The sequence below is a fragment of the Chiloscyllium punctatum genome, chromosome 17, assembly GCF_047496795.1.
Source record: "Chiloscyllium punctatum isolate Juve2018m chromosome 17, sChiPun1.3, whole genome shotgun sequence".
NCBI lineage: Eukaryota > Metazoa > Chordata > Chondrichthyes > Orectolobiformes > Hemiscylliidae > Chiloscyllium > Chiloscyllium punctatum.
In genome coordinates this window covers 85,220,523-85,241,577 of record NC_092755.1, presented here as the reverse complement: position 1 = coordinate 85,241,577, position 21,055 = coordinate 85,220,523, and the positions used below count along the sequence as shown (strand labels likewise).

The 21,055-nt window shown below is 43.2% G+C and overlaps 1 protein-coding gene across 11 annotated transcripts in view; it reads left to right on the top strand.

Annotated features, from left to right (window-relative positions):
• Positions 1 to 20,829, top strand: part of tbx1 (T-box transcription factor 1) — a 36,373-nt gene extending 15,544 nt beyond the window's left edge. For 5 of the 11 annotated variants that reach the window (XM_072587787.1, XM_072587784.1, XM_072587788.1 and 2 more), the window contains 8 exons: positions 4,052 to 4,168; positions 5,218 to 5,566; positions 10,129 to 10,230; positions 12,786 to 12,957; positions 13,061 to 13,216; positions 15,259 to 15,326; positions 15,513 to 15,628; positions 18,753 to 20,827. In XM_072587787.1, the coding sequence (XP_072443888.1) occupies positions 4,135 to 4,168; positions 5,218 to 5,566; positions 10,129 to 10,230; positions 12,786 to 12,957; positions 13,061 to 13,216; positions 15,259 to 15,326; positions 15,513 to 15,628; positions 18,753 to 19,117 (1,362 nt within the window). In that variant the 5' untranslated portion in view covers positions 4,052 to 4,134 and the 3' untranslated portion in view covers positions 19,118 to 20,827. The other 6 variants (XM_072587780.1, XM_072587778.1, XM_072587782.1 and 3 more) reach the window with 6 other exon arrangements.
• Positions 20,830 to 21,055: the final 226 nt, after the last annotated feature.

Sequence of the window (21,055 nt, the reverse complement as noted above, 5' to 3'; positions counted from 1 at the left end):
GTTTGATGCGTCATTGAGGGAGACCAGAGGCACACGTGCAGCCAATAGCAAGGACGACCAAAAAAAAAGCATTAAAAGGGCATTCTTGAGCAGAGACCTTGGGGAGTTTCAAGAGAGGTTGGCAAAGAATCTGTACGGAAAGCAATGTTTGTTTATCACCAACTGCAATGTAAGTATTGCCTTATTCCGAACAGTAATGTCAACTGATTCTAAATTAAGGAACAATTTCATGAATCATTTCTGACAATGTCTGAATTAAGTGAGCTTGATTGAGGGTGACAACGGGCAACAATCTTGAGAGGTAAAAACAATGACTGCAGATGCTGGAAACCAGATTCTGGATTAGTGGTGCTGGAAGAGCACAGCAGTTCAGGCAGCATCCAAGGAGCTTCAGGCTCACTGCCTTTATTCCTGATGAAGGGCTTTTGCCCGAAACGTCGATTTCGCTGCTCCTTGGATGTTGCCTGAACTGCTGTGCTCTTCCAGCACCACTAATCCAGAACAATCTTGAGAGTTGAGTTTACTTATTTAAATGTAATTTTCTTTTTCAACAAAATCTCTTGGCATTGAAAGTGGTCTTTGAGTGTTCTTCAATGTTGCGCTGGCCCGGTTAACCTTGGGTGTAGGGCAGGTGTGGTGTCGGTCTAAACGAAAGCAATGAGGCCGTCCCAACGAGATATGATCATCTGCTCTAACTACTAGCTCAGCGTTTTTAAAAAAAGAAGTTCGAGTTTAAACAAAAGAAGTGAGTTTCTGTGTCGAATCCCTCCATCTCTGGGCAGTTGTCGGTGGACGGGGCTATTGTCCCGGTTTATAGCGGGGCAGTCCTGGGTTGTTTGGTCTCTAGGGACTCCTGCAGAAAAGAAACCCTCAGCTTCAGCTGTTCCTGTACCCGGGTAATGCATTTTATCTTTTAACGCCTACAGAGTGAAAAAAAGACACTTCCGACGTGGCAATGATTAAAAGCGTCGGATTTGGCTCGTACATTACACAGACAGAACATGAATCACCTTGTCTTTCTTATCTGTAGAGATTTGCTTTCAGCTACTTAAAGAAGTAAATACTTCAGTCAACTCTCGTACAGGTTTCACGGCCTTTTCTAAAATCTGAATAAATCTCGATGGAGGGATTGGGGCAAGCAGAGGCCACGATGAATCGCTGGCGATTGATGGCCAAAATACATAAGACCCTTTCACAAGGTGGTCTTCAAATATGTCCCTCTGTATTTTGGGAGGGGGGGTTATTGGCGTTCAGAAGGATTGCTGCTAAACGGGGAGGGGGAGAAGCCCCATGCACTGAGGATTTCCGGCCATTGACGGCAGTCCCATCTTGTCGTTTTAAACCCCCAGCAACAATGCAGCAGCGTGAATGTCCCGCAGCATAACAGGACATCAGAAACAAAAGCAGAAATTGCTGGAAAAGCTCAACAGGTCTGGCAGTCTCTGTGGAGAAAAATCAGAGTTAACGTTTCGGGTCCAGTGACCCTTCTCAGAACTGGAAGGACGCCAAGTAGCGCGCGTTAACAAAGCCGGCATGGAGTTAGTGAATGTATTGATGAAGAACCGGGGTAATCTGTTTTGCTTTAAACAATGTTTTACAATATAACGTGTCTGTAATAAAACATTATAAGAACAACAGATCACATAAATGCATATATTTATGTGTGTGCGCATGTGTATGTATAATATATATTTTATATATACATGTGTATGTATGTATATTTGCGCAGGTATATATATATATACATCTTATATATTTTATATATGCATATATATATATATTTACATAAAAGATCTGGTGTGTTTATGGTGTTATATATGTGCTCATATGTATAATTTATCTTGACACCGACAGAAAAGATGCCTAATTTCAACATGACATGGGAATACACTGCAAATGTCCAGAAGGTCTGTACCGCCTAAATACTGCAGGCCAGAAACCTGAAAGGGCCCTGTGTTGTTCAACAATGTTAGCTCAGACTTGATTCTAGTCACTGAAATTATGCGTTTGGAGCAATTTGATGTAATATATAGACGCTTCACCGTTTAGCCTGTCAGCTAGAACATAGCTAGTGGGATCTGTAGCCCCCTCAATTCTCCCAGCGCAACTTCTGGGAGAGGGCAATGGGCTAAAATGTCTTTCAATCAGAAAATAGATCCGCAGCGGGTTCGGGGAGGACAGTTTCCTCTGGGGCAGATCCGAAGTGTGTTATTTCGCCGTCACTGGTTGAAACCGGGCCCAACTCTGACAACCGACTGCGAAAGCAAAACAAAAACATAACCCCCACAGCTTACAGCTCCTTTACCTCCGTGTTAATTTGGTAATGAAACACGTATAAATGGTTCGAAATTAAATTTGAAAATGTGCACTGCCAACATCATGTTCAGGGTGCTGAGAGATCACACAACCGCCTCCGCTATTTGAAGTAAATATAATTTGATGAAACATTGTTGGAGGTAATGGGAGATTATTAACTAACTTTAATACAAGGTCGTGACGCTGTGTGCACTGACTGTTACTTTAAAAGTGTTCAGTGCTGCCAAAACCCACCCTCAATACATATGAATTAGAAAGTACTGTAGATTGTAAAGTCAGAGAGAGAGAGATGCATGCGAGCAGGACGGGGACCTGAGACAGTTGGAGTAGAGTCCTGACGTACAGTCTCCTTCGTAGCTACTTGCATACCCTGTCGGACTGACTGGTACAATCCAACGCGCAACTGAAGTCTCTATCAACCAGCCAGAGAATCGGAATCTTGATGTGAGCAGTGCAAAAAAAAATCAACCCTGCCACACATTCCGCCTGAGAAATGTTGGATTTCGGTACTTTATTAACGTCGATTATATTCAAACACTGGTGTAGCTGGAGCCGCGGGGAGGGAGCGGCAGTGAATAGGGTTCTCATTGGCAAATGCACCAGAATCACATTCAGGCTAATAGTTTATAACTGGACAGCTGTCCATCCTGTAATCATCTCCAGTGGTCAGGGCCCATACCTGGCCGCAGATGAAGGGAGAATGTCGTTTATTTTTTTTGCTCGCTAGTTGATAGCCTGTGTGTCTCTGTCACGGAGGCAAAGTGAGCGCACACCTTTATAGCCTGAAACCATTGCCAACTGTTCAGGTTTAGTGTTTAATTCAGCACAGCAGCTGAATCCTGCTAGGCGGAGATCTGAAACGGCCTGAATTCATTCTTTTCCCTCTCCCCCCTCCACTAACCTCGCCGTCTTTCGGGCTGCTTTTCAGATGATTGACAGGAACCTCTTCGAATAAAACAGCACATGGGAAGCACATTGCTGGCGGTGCGCGGGGTGCGGCAGGGATTGGGGGCGGAGGACAGTGGCGGGGGTGGGGGAGAGGGAAGGGGAGGGTTGGTGGGTGGTGAGAGGGGTTGTTGTGGGGGGGTGGGGGGGAGGCGGCGGGGTGAGGGGGAGGGATCAGCCGCTTTTGGCGTTCGCCTTTCCCGCTGCCGTTTCATTTAGGTGGACCTGCCCCGTGAATTAGCCAGGCAGCTGTGAATGAGAGTTGTGGGGTCAGCTCAGAAGCGCAGTTCTTGGGAAAGGGGGTGGGGGGGGGGGGGGGGCGGTGCGGGGTGAGGGATAAATCCGTGCGTAATGGAGCAGCTTCGACAGTTACAAACCCCCTTTGCCCCCGCCCCATCTCACCCCCTCCCGATAAATCGACCGATCTAATCGAGGTAATAACGGCGCTTTTTTTGTTTTATTTATCAAGCAGCAAACAGGAGGCCGACTCTGAAAATGCAACAAAATGTGAACCCCGGGAAGACCCATCCCATGTAACTGCCCTCTCCCTTTATGTCTGGGAAAGGGGAAAGACAATAAAAAAAAGGTTTCTTTTTAAATTCAGGGAGATCCGTGTCTAATCGGAAAAAAAAAACCAAACTGAAGCTCGGGTGTCTCGCTCTGTTTTTTAAAGGGGAGGACAGAAGCAAAGAGAGGGAGAATCGAGTGTTTTTAGCACCGTCTCCTATGGACGAGAACAGTCCTCTCTCTCCCAAGGCGAATGCTTTCAGTATTGCCTCTCTGATTACAGCGGCCCAGCAACCAGGAAACGAAGCGATTCTGCGAAGTCCTGTCCTCGGCAAACACATCGATGCCAGCCTGACTTGCAGTAGGATGCATTTTAGCACCGTGACAAGAGACATGGAAGGTGGGTGAGCGACCGGGAGGCACGTGGGTTTTGCGGAGCGTGAGCGCTAGATTGAAAGAGAAACGCTTGGTTTCGGGTGAAATTCCGCCCCCTACCCCCCTCTCTCTCTCTCTCTCTCCCCCGATCACGAAGGAAGGTGCTCAATGCGAACACTAGGGGCCCCAAACCACCGCGCAGTCTGCCGCCAGTACAGCCGTGTGTCAGCGAGCAGCGCAAATGAAAATACGATCTGGTGTGTGTCATTTCCCACCCCTAACCCCCGCCCCCCCCACCCCCCCCCCCCCCCACCCGCCAACCCTCCAGTCTAATGTTCGGTGAGCGAAATGTGTCGGGAACGTCCTCTCCTCCCCTACACTACTCCCACCCCTTAAAAAAAAACTTGAGTCCAATTTTCAGGCTAGACTGGGAGGGGGAGGGGGCTAGTTGGAGAGGAGGGGAAAGGGTTTGGTTTTGGAATTAATTTGACAATCGGCCTTCTTTACTGTTTTGTTGTGGTTTGAAAGGGGTTCTCAATGCCAGTGTGGATCCCCACTGTTTAAATGTGTGTACATGGGACTGGGGTGTCTTTCCTTCCTCCCCCACCACCAACATCGACTGAGGTGCTGGAAAGTGCATGTTTTTTTTAAGAAAAAGGGGGCACTCTCCTGTCAATCAGAAGCATCAAAGTTCCATTGCAAGGCAGCGAAATCCGCATTACCCATGTAAGTGTTTATCTAAATAAGAGAGAGAGAGAGAGAAGGGAGCCGGTTTCATAGCGATAGGAGGCCCTCCAGTCAAGATAAGAGCTCTGAACAAGTTTTGTGCCGCAGTACTATAACAGTGCGGAGATCATTACCACTCAGGTCAGTCCAGAGACAAATCAAAGGGCAGGAAGCAGAGAAAGGAGGTCTGAACTGGAAAATATTTAAATCGTTTGGTTTTAATAGAAAGAGAAGGAAAATATTTCTATCCCTTTTTTTCGGAAAGACCGCCTGGAGTCAGTTGAGCGATGATCTCGGCCATTTCCAGCCCCTGGTTAACCCAGCTCTCTCATTTCTGCGATGTTGCAGCATTTACTGCCAACAGTATTAGCAGCCTGAATTCGTCTGGAGCTTATCACCTCGCGCCTTCTCCCGGGGAGCCGGGTCCTTACAACCACGAAAGCCATTACGAAGCGTGTCCGGGCGCTCAGCACAGCGGCTACGGCAGCAGCTTCGGCGGCGGCGGCGGCGGCTCAGTCCCGGCCTCGGAGAGCGGCGGTGACCCTTCCAACTGCTCCTCTATCACCGCGAGCAGTAGCAAAACGCCAGTGAAGAAGAACCCGAAAGTGGCGAACATTACAGTGCAACTGGAAATGAAAGCCCTGTGGGACGAGTTTAACCAACTCGGCACAGAGATGATAGTCACCAAAGCCGGGAGGTAAGAAGCGGGTAAAACACACAGCCGCCGCCATATTCTCACAATTGTCTGTGTTTTGTTTTAATCGCTGTCTCTCTCACCTCCCCACCTCTCATTGCAAACCTGTTGCTTACTCAAGATTCAACTTTCAGTAACAAAATCTCCCTTTGTTAGGAAAACTTTTTTTTTAGTTTGGCCGAACCTCCAACACAGTTGACAGACTGACGCAAAACAAAAGTGCACGATTTTCATCTGGGCAATTCTAGTCAAATCAAAACCCCATCCAGTTAAGAGTCAACCCCGCTCCAATGCACTTACTTAAACTGTTTAAAACAGCGGGGATATTCAAACTTTCACCATTTAATTCCTGGGGTCACCGACTCGGTTCCCATTCCCCCCAACTCCCAATTAGATTTAGGGAGCGCTAGAATCCAAGGTTAGAGTAATTCCCAAAATTCGGAATTAATCGCCGCTGTCCCTCTTTCTCTGGACGCTAGTGAGATTCTCATAGAACGCAGCAAGTGACCCAAATCAAACTTAACATGCCGAGACTTCGCTCGCTGCAATACAGGCTGACACCTCAGATACTTTCTTAATGATATATAATGTTAGTACTGTATATAAACTATAGAATAGTGCTGAGGGGCAAGTGTGAGGAGGATGGGGTGTAAACTACTGCCTGGAAGCGCTAGATGTGGAGATAGTGAACACACTGCATTACCCCGCGGTGAACTCAGGATTCTGAGGTTAGGTCTCCCGGCAGTGAATCCGATAGATTTCTGCTTTTTTGTTCCTCTGTCCCATTCGCATCTTTCTCTCCTCGAGAGAAAGAGAGAGAGGGGGGATGTCGCACGAGCGAGAGCTCGACCTGGGAGATTGTGAAAACAGATAAAAACGGAGCATTGTCTCCCTCTGTCTCTGACTTGCAGCTTCTATTATCAGAGCGCTTTGTGAGCACTCGGCCTCAGTATTCCGAGATAATAACACAGCCCGCGATTTGCCCCATTCTGTCCGTGCCCCACTCCCATCCCCTGGGCAGCTGGAGACCTACAGGATGTTCGGCAGCACAGAGTCACAATGCAATGAAATATTTGTGATTTGGAGGAGCCGCAGTTGGACTGTGGAGGACAAAGTTAAAAATCACACAGCACCAGGTTATACTCCAACAGGTTTCATTGGAAGCAAAATAGCTTTCGGAGAGACCTGATGAAGGAGCGGTGCTCCGAAAGCTAGTGTGCTTCTAATTAAACTTGTTGGACTATAACCTGGTGTTGTGTGGTTTTTAACTTTGAAATATTTGGATTTACAAATGAGTGAAACGGTTGAGAGTCTGCAAAAAAAAAACACTTGCAACAAACTAAAATCTGTTTGTTTCATTGCTGATTGCTGACCACAGTCTGTGGGTCTTTTGTCTTTGAGAGTATGCTAAGCCTGGAATTGTTCATTCATTTTCGAACTGTGAATATTCCCCGCGTTTAGGTAAAGGAATCGAAAGTTTAATGTTTACGTTTTACAAAAGCCAATTCATTTAAAATTGATTTGGAGCCCATTTAAAACTTGACTGAAACTCTGGACAAAATGATAAATTCTGACTCCCCCATCCGAACCTCCTCACACCAGCCCCTCAGCGCCATTCTGCAGTTTATATATATATATATTACTAATATAACGTATCATTAAGACAGTATCTGAGTTGTCACTCTGTATTGCAGAATGATAAAACAAATGTTACACAAAACGTTGCACAATTCCTAACCTTAAGATTTTCTGATACTTTTAAAAACAAAACTATCCCACCTTAGCCTCAAATTAGTAAATCGAAATAGTTTAAGATCTCAATTTAACCGGCCATGTTTTTTCTATAAAAATAACTTGCATAACATTGTACGAGGTGGAAGCAGTGTTTTTAAAACGCGAATGTGTGGGATCAATGCCAGATATTTTAAAAGAACATAAATTACCAAAGAAATGCTTTAGACCTCTGTCACGCTAAATTTTCAGCGTTATTTAAAAAAGCAGGACATTTAGACAGCGCCTGATTTCAACAGCGACATCATTTGCTTTGCTTCCCGTGTCTTCAGGGGTTGTGTGCAATATTTTTTTCTAGTTGCTGTCCTGTTAGCAAACGGCGGGAGCAACGTGCTGGGGGTCAGCCGCACTGATATTGGAATAGGCACCCGTTCAAACTCTGCAGGACCCTAAGGCTTTTTATTTTTTCTTAAAGTATCAGTTAAGCTGATGTTCGGACGTAGCCAGTTCTCTTCGTTTCCTCGGCGAAAGTTTTAGTAATTCTGACTGTACGTATTACATTAGGTTGTCTTTCATTTTCTTTGGGTTATGTTTGCCATAACTCGTCATCAGAATTATGGCACTCTCTCAAAAAATTGTGATTCCTTCATTTTTCCCCTCTCCCTCTCTGTATTAATACCTTGGCATAACATCAAACTAATCCGTTTAACAACTGCCAAATATACTTGTAGTTTTTTTGGACCAGACCCCGTAGAATCTTGTAAATCACCGGGACTTTGTGTAGTGTAATTGCACAGCCCGTCGTGATTCATGCTGTTTAGTTTTTTTTAAATGCAGATTTTTTTTTATTTACTAAAAAATGACTGGAGGATCCTTCCAAACGGGTCAGCGAGAAATGATGTTAAACTGAAAGCTATTGTCCAGGAGCATGAACGATAATACACCCCTGACTCGATAGTTTCCGAAAGTGAGTCAAAATTTAAAGCAGTGTACCTACATCCCAACTAAATGATACGCCATATTTTAGTGAACAATTTTAATCAGTTCAGTTCCCATGGGCCCTACACAATGCAAGAGAGGATCGCTCAGACACAATATAGTTCCAGGAAAACTTATTTAGGGGGAATGCTCTTAATGCAGCAACAAGTGACTACGACAGGATAATGTAACCTTCAATACAATGCCCCAAAACATGCCCTTCTTTGTAAGTTGTGCCGACAAATAAGGACCAAGAACAAACATTCAAACCTTATCAGAATGCTAGGGTGTACGGCCAAAGAGTCAGGGCATTCGGCCATGGATTGTGCACACGTGTCCAATCCCACTCTCCTGATTCACAGTCTCCACTCCCCATTTGATATTAACAGCAACTTTTACGACAAAGTGCTTTTCACTTTCTTCAATATAAACGGGAGAATAAGGCCGATAAACCTGCAGAGTACAATATACTCAAGATTTGACTGTGACAACATTGGCTGTGGTTTGAAATCGGCCGGTTTCAATAATGTTGTGGAGTAAGCATTTCCTCACTAGAGAAATAATCGTTTGTAAGATTCTCTTATTCAAAATTCGTGTTTTAATTTTTGTTGAATTTTAAGAAAATAATTTAATAATTCTTGAGCTCTTGTATACAAATTCATTTATCTAAACTCACATCTCAAATACATGTACACATATGCACACACCCTTACACACGCACATATAGGCACGCAACTGCACATCCTTACACGCACATATTTACATACATGCAGACTCATACACACAACAATCCTAGAACACTTCCATTCTGCATGTGCCTACTTTAGGATTAGATGGAGTGCAATGAAACATGAAAAGTACGTAAAATAAACTCGCATAAACCACAATGTAACATATGGCAATCATTTGTGTGTGTGTGCGCGTGCGTGTGTTTTCTTCAAATACATTTTATGTGAATCTAACGCATAGAGCAAAATAGAAAATCCTTAAATAATAACTGAACTTTGATGGGAGGATAGCTGTCTGAACTCTTGTATGGAGACAGGCGCATACATAATTCAGTCAATATTATGTTGCAGTAAGCTAGTTTTTCCACCTTAATTTCAATTATTCACCTGTTGTGATCCTTTTATGTCTTTTTAAAATTCTTTTATTTGGCATTTAAAATAATTTTTTATCGGATGGTCACGACCAGATGTCTTGATTAAGCTTTCTCAAAGGCCTAACACTGCTGATGTTGGGAATTTGGAACAAGAACAGGTAATACTGGAAGCAGCAGACTCTGTGAAGAGAGTTAATGTTTCAATTTCAGTTTTGTTTCACATTGGAATCTGATAGCGTTTCCATCCCAAAATTATATCTTAACTTGTTAGATATTGGGTTTCTTTTTTAAAATAAAAAAGACATCAGTAGTAGAATCATTATGACGAACTCTAACTTTGAAGAGAAGGATAAGACTCTAGGCCTCTTAGTTTTATAACTAGATAGATAGATCCAATTCGCACGATTTTGACCTTCTATTGTGGGGGAGGTGTGGATTAAAGGTTTTATAGGACAATAAAGGTCATTGTCGGCTGAGATATATAATTATTTATTAAATACATAGCTACACTTTCTCCAGATGGGAATTGAATATGTAAAAGCACATTCTAATCCTATCACCCTGCACTATGAATTATACTTTTTTAAAGCAAAGACCTCAGAATAGCATGAAGGAGACTGACGCTCGTTTTTGTAACCGGCGGAATGCCTGAAAGCTAGAAGGAGCCCGCTAGAGTAATCCATCTGTAAAGGCTCCATGCTAATCAGTGGCGGTACAGTTTAATCGCCTCTCTCATTTCTCTTCCTATCCTCAGGAGAATGTTTCCTACATTTCAAGTGAAGATTTTCGGCATGGATCCGATGGCTGACTACATGTTGCTCATGGATTTTGTACCGGTCGACGACAAAAGATACCGGCAAGTAAAATAAAACTTTGCACCATTTCCTTAGAAAGAGAGAGAGAGAGAGAGACAGACAGAAATCCGAATGTCAGCTGGGGCGGGTTCAATCAGCCATCTCTCCAAAAAGCAGAGATAAAGTCCAAATTAACAAAACAAAGTCTGCATCGCTCCAGGAAAACATACAATGCCAAAACAAAACTCTTCATTGCTGCTTTATTTTATACCAATGCATTTATAAAACAACCACCCTTGATGAACACCAAGAACACATTGAAAGATGCAACTTTTTAAACATGAGAAGTGATTTAATTTGTTATAATCCAGTTCAAGGGAGGGTAAACCAGTATTAACTTGGAAATAAAAACAGTCCTTTGCAATTTACTGTTTAAGTTTGGGGGGGGGGGGGGGGGAGTAGCAAACAAATTTTCGCTCTGACTTGTTTGTTTAAGTTTCTTTAACGTTCCGATGAATAGAGGTGCATATATTTGATAGTCTTTTATCGCGGTATTTTGCTGCACTATTTTCTCTCACTGCGAACACTTTTTCCCTCTAAATCTAAACCCACAACTGCTTCTCGCTGGCTGTATCGTGGAAACTAAACTGAATCAATGTGTTACATTGTGGTGGGATTGTTGCAGTAAATATTGACTCAGTAAACAGGCTTCGTTTCAATTTACAGAAATGGATGATTTGGGCGGATTGAACAATGTGTATTGTGAATCGCGTGCTGATGCCTAAAGGAATATTTAAATGTTTGAGGATGGTAGAGGGGAGGAAACGGAACAGCTCAGTTGCCTAGAGGCCGATGCACAATAAACTGGGTTCACCCCCTGTACTGACCGCGGTAATTCACAGAGATCTTGCCTCCCCACCTTAGCCGATGCTGATGGAGTGGTTACCTTCGAGCTCTACATAACCAGTTGTCTGTCCCTCTCTCATGGAGAGAGATACTGGCTTCGGACCACTTAAATGCAGGCAAAACGCATCATACAAGAACGGCCGGCAAACAGGCCTGCAATACGTTTCAGTTGCTATGAATGTAATGGTCAGAGATGAGGAAGGCTGAAGTCGCCTCATGGGAAATTGTAGAAAATGCAAAGGCTATTTCTTGCTTTATCCTGAATGAAAGCGTGCGTTGGAAAAGCAATATAATTAGCGGCCTCTGTCACTTTTCCGGTGTTGAAATGAAATTCTTTGCTATATCAACCTTCTGTTAAATCCTGAAAACAGCAAACTACCAGACCAGGGACAACTTATTGTTTTGGCTTCCCATACGATTTAACTTTACCCAGTCTGTCCATGCAAGGTACTATCAGCGTTGGCACTGCAAACACGGAGTAGTTCAGTTTTCACGAGAAACTCTTTAATCCTGGCGCCTGCAACACCCAGCAGGGACTTTTAAAATGTAAAATTCTGGAAAGGAAGGGAAGTGGTCCGTAATAACTCCTCAATGTCGGATACTAACCCCTAGCCAACCGTGTTCACCAGGCGCTTTCCTGGTAGATTTTTGCGACTTAAGGCAGATTTCTTTCAAGGAACAACAGGAGCTGACAACCGTTTGGGGCAATTCTAAAATAAAAGTTCCAGGTGGGGACACATACAGATAATTATGTCTATGATTACAAGCAATTTTAGGGTTTTTTTTAAGACAGAAGTCCAACGGGTAACCGCCAGAAAATGGAGTTAGAATAGTTAAAGTGCTTTCTGTTGTCCAGGGCGGATTCAATGGGCCGAAGGGCCTTTTTAAGTGCTGGAGATCTCTACCCATTATGTTCCCGAGTACATGCGCGTGGAATGCGAATCTGCTCAATGATCAGATACAGGTCGGGCCGAGGGGACATGGGGCATTTCACTGACCTGCACTTTAAACACAAACGTTATTTTCTTTTTTTAAAAAAAGGAGCATTAGATGCACGTTGTGTCAGTATGATGGAATTCTAAATTGGATTACTTATTTAAGAAGCGTGAAGTGGAAAGGTGATGTGCATTCTCCAGGGGACTCTGTTTCCAGATATTTGCAATCAAATCCAGTTAAATGCGTTCAGTTTAGATATATTCTAATCAACCAGGGGAGAGAGATGTTACTGAACACCACTGGAGCGGATTGGACGTGAATGCGTGCGTCCTCGCTCAGAGATAGGAGCATTACCACCGCGCCATTGGAGTCCTATTATTTCCAGCATGCTTAATTTGCTAATGAGCTGGTTTTGGCTTCCCATATACGATTTAACTTTACCCAGTCTGTCCATGCAAGGTACTATCAGCATTGGCACTGCAAACACGGAGTAGTTCAGTTTTCACGAGAAACCCTTTAATCCTGGCGCCTGCAACACCCAGCAGGGATCAGGAAAAGCCACAATAATTATGCTTCGTTTATTCATAAGCCAAGTTAACCTGCCTCCTCAAACAAGTGCGGCATAAATTCTGCTTCGCTCCTAAAATTGAAAGCTGGCCCAGCCCCGTGCATCAAACTGGTTTATTGATTGCGATTTCCCAACTTTATGAATGAATTGGCCGTATTTACTTATTCGGTGAATAGCAGCATTTATTTATTTGTCCTTTCCTTTCAGATACGCTTTTCATAGTTCCTCCTGGCTTGTGGCCGGGAAAGCAGATCCAGCTACCCCAGGTAGGGTACATTATCACCCGGATTCCCCAGCCAAAGGCGCTCAGTGGATGAAGCAAATCGTCTCTTTCGACAAGCTAAAACTAACCAATAATTTATTGGACGATAACGGTCATGTAAGTAGGCTGAAGATTTACGTCCCTCTTTTGTTTTTCCAGGCTTGGGTGTCAGGCTGAGAAGCGGTGAATTTTGAAATTGTTTTTTTTTTCCCCAACGCAGATTATATTAAACTCCATGCACAGATACCAGCCGCGGTTCCACGTCGTGTATGTCGATCCCAGGAAAGACAGTGAAAAATATGCCGAGGAAAACTTTAAAACATTTCTATTCGAGGAAACGAGATTTACAGCGGTCACGGCCTATCAGAACCATCGGGTATGTGTGTGCGAGTGTGTCTGGTGATTATTAGTCATTATTGGAATCATCCTCTGCCCCTCACAGTGATGCGGTTGCCGGATTTCGGAGATATTCATTCATCAAAGTTGTTAATGATGGATGGCGACCTGGAAGGATTTTCTTTTAAAATCCAGAAACCATCATTAATTTCCAGCAGTTAAAGGCCGCATTAAAGGGCACAGCTAACTTGAATTTGAACATTGATGAAAAGCTTGGGGTCTCTGAGTCACGATTAGTTTTCGTGAACTGTGGACTTTGATTGAAGTTAGTTTTAATTGACTCGAAACCGGGGGAGGGGGAATGGGGGGGGATAGTGTCCAGTCGATGAATGTTCATCGATGTTTGGTACGGGTTTGCCGCAATTGGCATGATATATTTCACACAACAACTGTAAATAAACCGCTAACCTTAAACAAACAGAGTCCATGCGCCGTTTGTAGTGGACTGTGAGGGAGAGATTTGTATTTGCCTCATTTGCAATTCTTATAGGGCACACAGGCAACCCATTCCCCTCCAGGTGTCAAATGTGGAGAGAGGCAATTTAAATTTGAACTGTACTTTAAATAATTATACAGGACCAGCCGAAACAGCTATAAAACTTTAAACCTCAAAAGTAAGATTGAAATGCTCCGTCTCGCTTGCATTTGCCGTGCATATAAAATTGAAGCACGGCTATGTGTCACCAGTGTCATGCCTGCGGATCTTTCCTCTCTCATCTGTTGTACATCTCGGCTTGGCATGCATGAACCCTGATTACAGAAAGCTTGGAGCATGAAGCAGATCTTTTTTTTTCAAAAAAAAGAAAGAGCCAGATTTGATTTGGCAGTTCCCGGTTGCCGTTTGAGAGTTGAAGTCTGTTTTGGAGAGTATCTGGGGAAAAGTGTACCCTCATTCCAGTGCATCTGTTCAACTCATTCCTGAAACTTCTGTGCGGAACTCGATAGCTGAGGGAGTTCAGCTCCAAATCCATAATGTTGCACATTCAGCCAACCCCAAAGGGCTCCGGTCCTGCAATTATGACTATAGAAAACTTCCTAAAACCCACTGGGACGCAATTATCTGTGTACATTCAAGGCCTCAGCTGCATTTTTTTTCTCGGCAAGCAACTCAGCAAGAATTGTCAGTCAAAGGCAGCGTGACTCAGTTACATAGAGACACACTGGGTTGCACTGCATTTATTCTTTTTTTTACTTTTGCCAGACTCCTGAAATATTAATCTGCAAGAAGTAAGATATGAAGTGATGTCTCAATACTGTTTGAGGCTGTAAATCTGTTTCGTTTTTTTTTAAGAACTGAAATACCGATGTGTAAGGCTGTTGGCATAGTCCTGATGTCTGTGAGCAGCTGGTCCTGGTCTGACTGCCATACCTCCTGCTTCCCATCAGTTAACCTTTCCGTCTGCAACTGTCAATAACGGATTAAAGTTTGTTTTACAGCCATTCCGGACATTTACAGGGGCATATTTTAACCATGAATTAATAACAATATAACATTTCGCGCCTGATCATTTCTGCATGTGACAACACCGTGTGTGCGAGAAATTATTATTTAATAATTCGATACGTTTGCAAGTTGTTCAATACAACGGTATCTGTAGTTGAAATGTGGCTCCTCTGTGCATTGAAATCAAGGATAAGGTAGCATTGGGCCATTGTAAGTGACCAATTATTAGCAGCATCCATTTTATTGACTGTGGTAAACAGCCTGATTTAGAAAGGCTAAATCTACTGTGGATGTGCATACATCACCATTTCAAAATATCCATTTATTCGTACTTTTAAAAAATCCCCTTATTTGGAAATAATTTTTAAACTTTTTTTTTAAACGTTCAAAGTCAAAACGGAGGTCACTTCGGCATCACCTGCATCTCCCATGTCACAAGATGTATTTCACTGTTTAAAGTGAAGCATATGTTTATTCTGTACACAAATAAATGAGTCATTTTAAAAGTTGTACATATTTACTTTCACTGTTGTCTCAAGCCCGAACTGCAAGTAAATATTTATTGTTAATCCCCTCAGATAACACAACTAAAGATCGCCAGCAATCCTTTTGCGAAAGGATTCAGAGATTGCGATCCTGATGATTGGTAAGTTTGTGTTTTTGACTCTCAGCTCGAGATGAACTGTATTTGTTCACGTGATTAAGGTTTTTAACCTTTGTTTAAAACATGTAACTCAAAAGAAATAATTTTTGCCTGCATTGTCGACTTTTTAAGTAAAACAAAACATACAAACAATACCTGGAATTGATATGAATGTTCTCAAATGAACAGTTTTGTACCATATTTTAGGCCGAGGAATCACAGGCCTGGGTCATTACAGTTAATCAGTGCTTTCGCCAGAAACAGGAACGCAGTGTCTTCACCACAACAGAACGGCAGTGAGAAAGGTACGTCCTTGCATTTCTCTCTGACTAAGCCCAAACAGCCCGTTTCTTTCAGGCAAACTAACTCTGGACGTCTTTATCATTGTTTCATATTAGAAAGGCATGAAATTGCTATCTCAAAGTTAAAAATCACACAACACCAGGTCATAGTCCAACAGGTTTATTTGGAAGCACTAGCTTTCGGAGCGCTGCTCCTTCATCGTCAGCTTCCAAATAAACCTGTTGGACTATACCTTGGTGTTGTGTGATGTTTAACTTTCTACACCCCAGTCCAACAGCGGCACTTCCAAATCATCAAGACATGTCACTGGGACTCACTCAGCTAATGATTTACTTTTTGAAGTGCTGTTATGCCGGTAAACCTTAGAGACCAGTTTGCACACAGCAAGATGCCATAAAACACAAAATGCTATTTTTTTTCTGTTGTGTACAGTTAGTCAGGGCACAGGGAACATTTCCTGTCCTTCTCACATCGTTGATGTTTACTAGGTATTAACTGTAAAGTTTCCCTTTGATTTTGAAGACACCTTAGCTCCCTCAATTAGATTGATATGTGTAAGTTTAGAATTAGACTGCACTAGAACATATGATTGATCATTTTACTGTGGATCTAAGGATTGAAGAGTGGATTTCTAGTCTTTAGAGATAACGAAATAACTTCAGCAAGTCTAATGATTCTGAATACAAGTGTGTAGCACATATCAAATTGAAACCTAGAAGTACTAGGGTTTGTGGACGCTTCTGTGGCCACGCCATAGCAACCATCTACTATTGAACAAGAATGAGAACATGCTGGTCTCTAAGTCAGCACGTCGTAAGTTCAAGTCCCACTCCAACGATTCGTGGAAATATTGTAGGCTGCTATTTGAATGCCGTACAAAAGGAGTGCCTCAGTATCTGAGGTGCATCTTTGAACTGAGACCACTGACAAAGGAGCTTATCTGATCACTGCCCTTTCTCTGAGTGGGACCGCGTGTGTTCAAATAGGCTTTCCTGTTTTCTACATTGCAACGGTGACTAACTTTCAAATGTATTTTATTTACTGGAAATTGCTTTGGGACGTCATGTTATGGCAAAGCAATAACTGAAACAATGAAGCGTCCTCAAGTGTTACTAGGGAGCATCAATGAACCAGCTCCCAGGCCCCAGAGAGATATAAGGTCAGATGTCCAAAACGTTGGTTCAGGAAACAGGTTTTGACGAGTGTCCAAAAGTATGAGAAAGAGGTGGAGAGATTCCTGGCTTTAGTGCCGGGAAACTGAAAAATAGTTAAACATACCTTTCCTTGCGTTTTAAAAAAATAATTGGACAGAGTCGTTCAAGTAAATTCCACATATTTTCATAACGGAGATAACGCTGACAACAGCCTCTCTCCTTGCTTTTTATCCTTCAACTCTCTGCACCTACTTCAAAACAATGTCTTACCTAATCTCGAGTTTCAAAAGAAAGACGCTTTTCGCCAGAACACTGCCTTCAGGAAAATAATTTACAGCCTTTTTTGCCTAAATGTTCCCCAAACCCACCACCTCTTTCTTGCAAGGAGCTTTGAGACGAGTAAACCTGAATTACTTTAACCGAAATAATTTCTTTGCGGCCTTTCATTATATTTCGCCGCGGGGAGAGCTGTTTTCCTTTTTGCTCTCCATCCTCTATTTGTGATGTAACAAAGCAAAAGTGGTGCCAGGGTACAGCTGTCCTGCTTACTCCCAGAACCCAATATCTGCGTTTCTGTTGTAATTCATCCAAGAGTGGGTTAGGGGCTGGGTTTATCAGAATCTTAATCCTACTCAACCACCCAGCTACTACAACCTATCCCATCTTCAAGTAATTTCACTTTCGAAAAAAATTACTCTATCAGTTACGCTGCAAAACGTAATTTTATTTTTTTTAGATTCCCCTACAGTGTGGAAACAGGCCCTTCGGCCCAACCAGTCCACACCGACCCTCTGAATAGTAACCCACCCAGACCCATTTCCCTCTGACTAATGCACCTAATACTATGGGCAATTTACCATGGTCAATTCACCTGACCTGCCCATCTTTGTGACTGTGGGAGGAAACCGGAGCACCCGGAGGAAACCCACGCAGACACGGGGAGGATGTGCAAACTCCACACAGTCACCCGAGGCCACCGTGCCGCTCCTTCTGAGCTGCAATCACAGACGCTCTGGTTGCAATAATAACGATACAGTGTTCATATTCCAAAACTAGTTGAATTGAATTCACTTTCCTTCACCTGGAATCCTGAACATAATTTTGTATTTCCTATAATTTCATTTTAAGGGACAGTGGGAGAAAAAAATGCATTTATATGTCTTGTGAAATCGTTCAGAACAGGGACGGGGTGGATAAACTTGCTTAGGATTTACAGTCGGATCGGTCTAGTCACAGGGATTTTACAGGAAGGAAAGAGGCCCTTCGGCCCATCTCGTCCGCGCCAGTGGTCAAACATCCATCTCTTTTAATGCTATTTTCCACCATTTGGCCTTGTATGTAATGGCGTTTCAAGCATTTATCGAAATAGTTCCTCAATGTAATTAGCGTTTCTGCGTCTTACAGGCAGTGAGTTCCAGTTTCCCACCCTCCTCTGGGGAAAACGTTTTGTCATCAAATTCCCTCCATAAAGCTATGCCCCGAGGTTATTGACCCATCAACAAAGAAGGAATGTTTCTCCTTACCTACCCTGTCTATGCCCATCAGAACCTTGTACACCTCAGTCAGATTCCATCTCAGTCTCTCCCGCCATAAGGAAAACAACCCCAGTCCCAAGTGTTTAACTTGCATATGAACATCTTCCTATCTCCATTTCAACCCATTACCATAGCCTTCTGTCCCCTCGTTTCCCCTCTGTATGTTTAAAGAGTTTCTCTTTTCAATGTGGCTATATTAATCGGTTCAATCACCCCCTGAGATGGCGAACATCGCATTCTCACCCTTCCCTGGTTAAAGAAATTGCTCTTGAACTCTCCATTGAATCCCGACTTTGGCCCAACAAGCGGAAACACCAAGTCTATCTAAGCAAGAGCATTTTCATAACTTGACAATTCAATATGTCACAGGTTGATGTTACTGTGAGTCGGGACATTCGGTGTATGCGTTTCTAAACCTTGGCACGTTATTTTGGTAGATGCGGATGCCAGAGGTGACTATGACCGGGATCCCAACCGGACGGCCATGCACCCGGATCACCCCCATCAGCAGCAGCTTATGTCGCGAGTGCTGAGCCCGGCTCTCCCAGGGGGACTGCACCCGCTCACCCGGCCAAGCCCGCCACACGAACTGCGGCTGGAGCCTCACCCTCAGCCTCCGGACAGCCTCCACCACACCTACAAATACCGTTCTTACCACGACGCTTACATCGGTGCCAAAGCCAGGCCTACTCCCTATCCGCTCTCTGGCATAGCGAGCCACGGCTACCATCACATGAACCCGACTGCAAACATGTACCCTGCCGGTGCAGCGCCTACCAATTATGACTATGGGCACAGATAACGTCAAGGACGAGAATGGGCTAGGTACTTTGTAACTTTTTAAGGAAAGGAACTACTCATGCTGCAAACTAAAGAAGATGCACAAATCAAAGGGGGGATAACCTGTCTCTTTGTTTTAATGGAACTGTTTCCACCATTTGCAGCTCAAGGCAGCTTCAAAGTTGCTGAAACTCAATATTTCACTTGAAGGGGGTCAGTGACTGAGCGGCAGCTGATTTGATAGCCCACTGACCAATCGCATTGCAGCTGGCTGAAGGGCTTCAGTCATGATTGGTCAGAAATCAGGGCAACTGCAATGACCGTGTTTGTGACTGGTAACTTCCTTTATAGATTGACGTGCGCTTCGCCAATCGGCCGCCGCAGGCCGGTAGATTCTGACCAATTGGGGAAAGGCGTGGGTGGGTGCTCCCAGGCGGTGCTGTCCCACGTGGTCGGATGGAGGGTCGGGGCGTGACTGGCTGCACTGAGGACAGTGAATAGGAACCTTACACTGCAACTGGAGTTTTTATTGTATTGTTCTTAGACGGCAAAAAAAGAGGGGGCTAGTTGCAATTTCAGCTTTGAGAGAAGCCATATGTTGTTTGCGACGGGGGTCGATGGCGACAAATTCACAAGAGCAAATAACCACGCAGCTAAAGGCTTAACCCGTTCCTGTGTTATAAAAGAGTGTGCTTTGATTGTATCAACGGTGCCGACTATCATCCAGGCTATAACGACATTTATTTGATTGCGTGTTACTACCGGTGGCCTGGTAGATAAATAAAGTAGACATCACATTCCCGCTGCATTAAGTATTATGTTTTTAAACGAAAGTAAGAAATCATTTCAGAACTCACCATGAATTATCGTTGATAAATTATGCAATGCAAGTTTAAAGCTACCTACTGATCCAAGCATTTGTAATATTTTAATTTAATATATTTCTCTCGTTTTTGTGTGCAGATTGCATCTAAATATATTTGGGAAATGGATGTGAGGATGTATTTTACATTTATTCCAATGCTAATGTTAAAATACAGGCACCCGCCATTAGACAGTCAGCCCAATCCAGAGACTTCATTGCGTTAGCTCGATGACCGGAATTTAAATCACTCGCATTTCTTGTCCGTTCTGATGTCTAGCAAAGAATGCCCTAATTTCTGCATGTATCCTGAAACAGGAAGAGAGATGCAAAACCTAATCGCCGTCTAGTCGTTTGCTATTTGAGATATGTTGAAATTTATCCACACACACACACACACATATACACAGGGGTATTACCTGTTCAAATTATAGTGCCAAAATTTGGTTATTGCTGAACTGATCGCGGAATGAAGTTGTTGATATTTATTATTCCTTGCAATGTGGATGATTCAAATAATTATATTAATAACAGAGAGAATGCATGATGGAGTGACAGTAACCTAAAGAATGGCATCTGTAACGGCGGGCTAGTGTAGATAAGTGTAGATACTAAACATGTAGATACTGTATATTCAGATAGCGACCCTTACTTTTTAGTGGCTGATGTTGTTCTAACGTGGAAACGATGTTTGTTGTAAAATGGCTTTCATATTTTTAAGTGAACTAGCGTGTTGTGATTTTCTATATAAACTGATAAAATTAAAGAAAAAGACTAAACGTTCATTTTCTTTCTCTCCTGGGAATAGATTGCATTATTAATATTTTGAAAATAATTCCGACTGTCTTTGTACATCAATTGCCTTGAGAGTTTATAAAGACCCTGTGAAAAGTTGTTCCTGAATGTAGGATTCATGGGGGTCGCTGTAACTATGGCAACACTGCATTTGGGTGGACTAAAAAATATGGATGAGTTCAATTTTGGAAGCGAATAATTAGATCGACTTGAGGCGTTTGGTAGCAGCACCTCACACTTTAACACATTGTCCTCACACTTTAACACATTGTCCATAGGGAAAGGTAACCCCCATAATAAAGG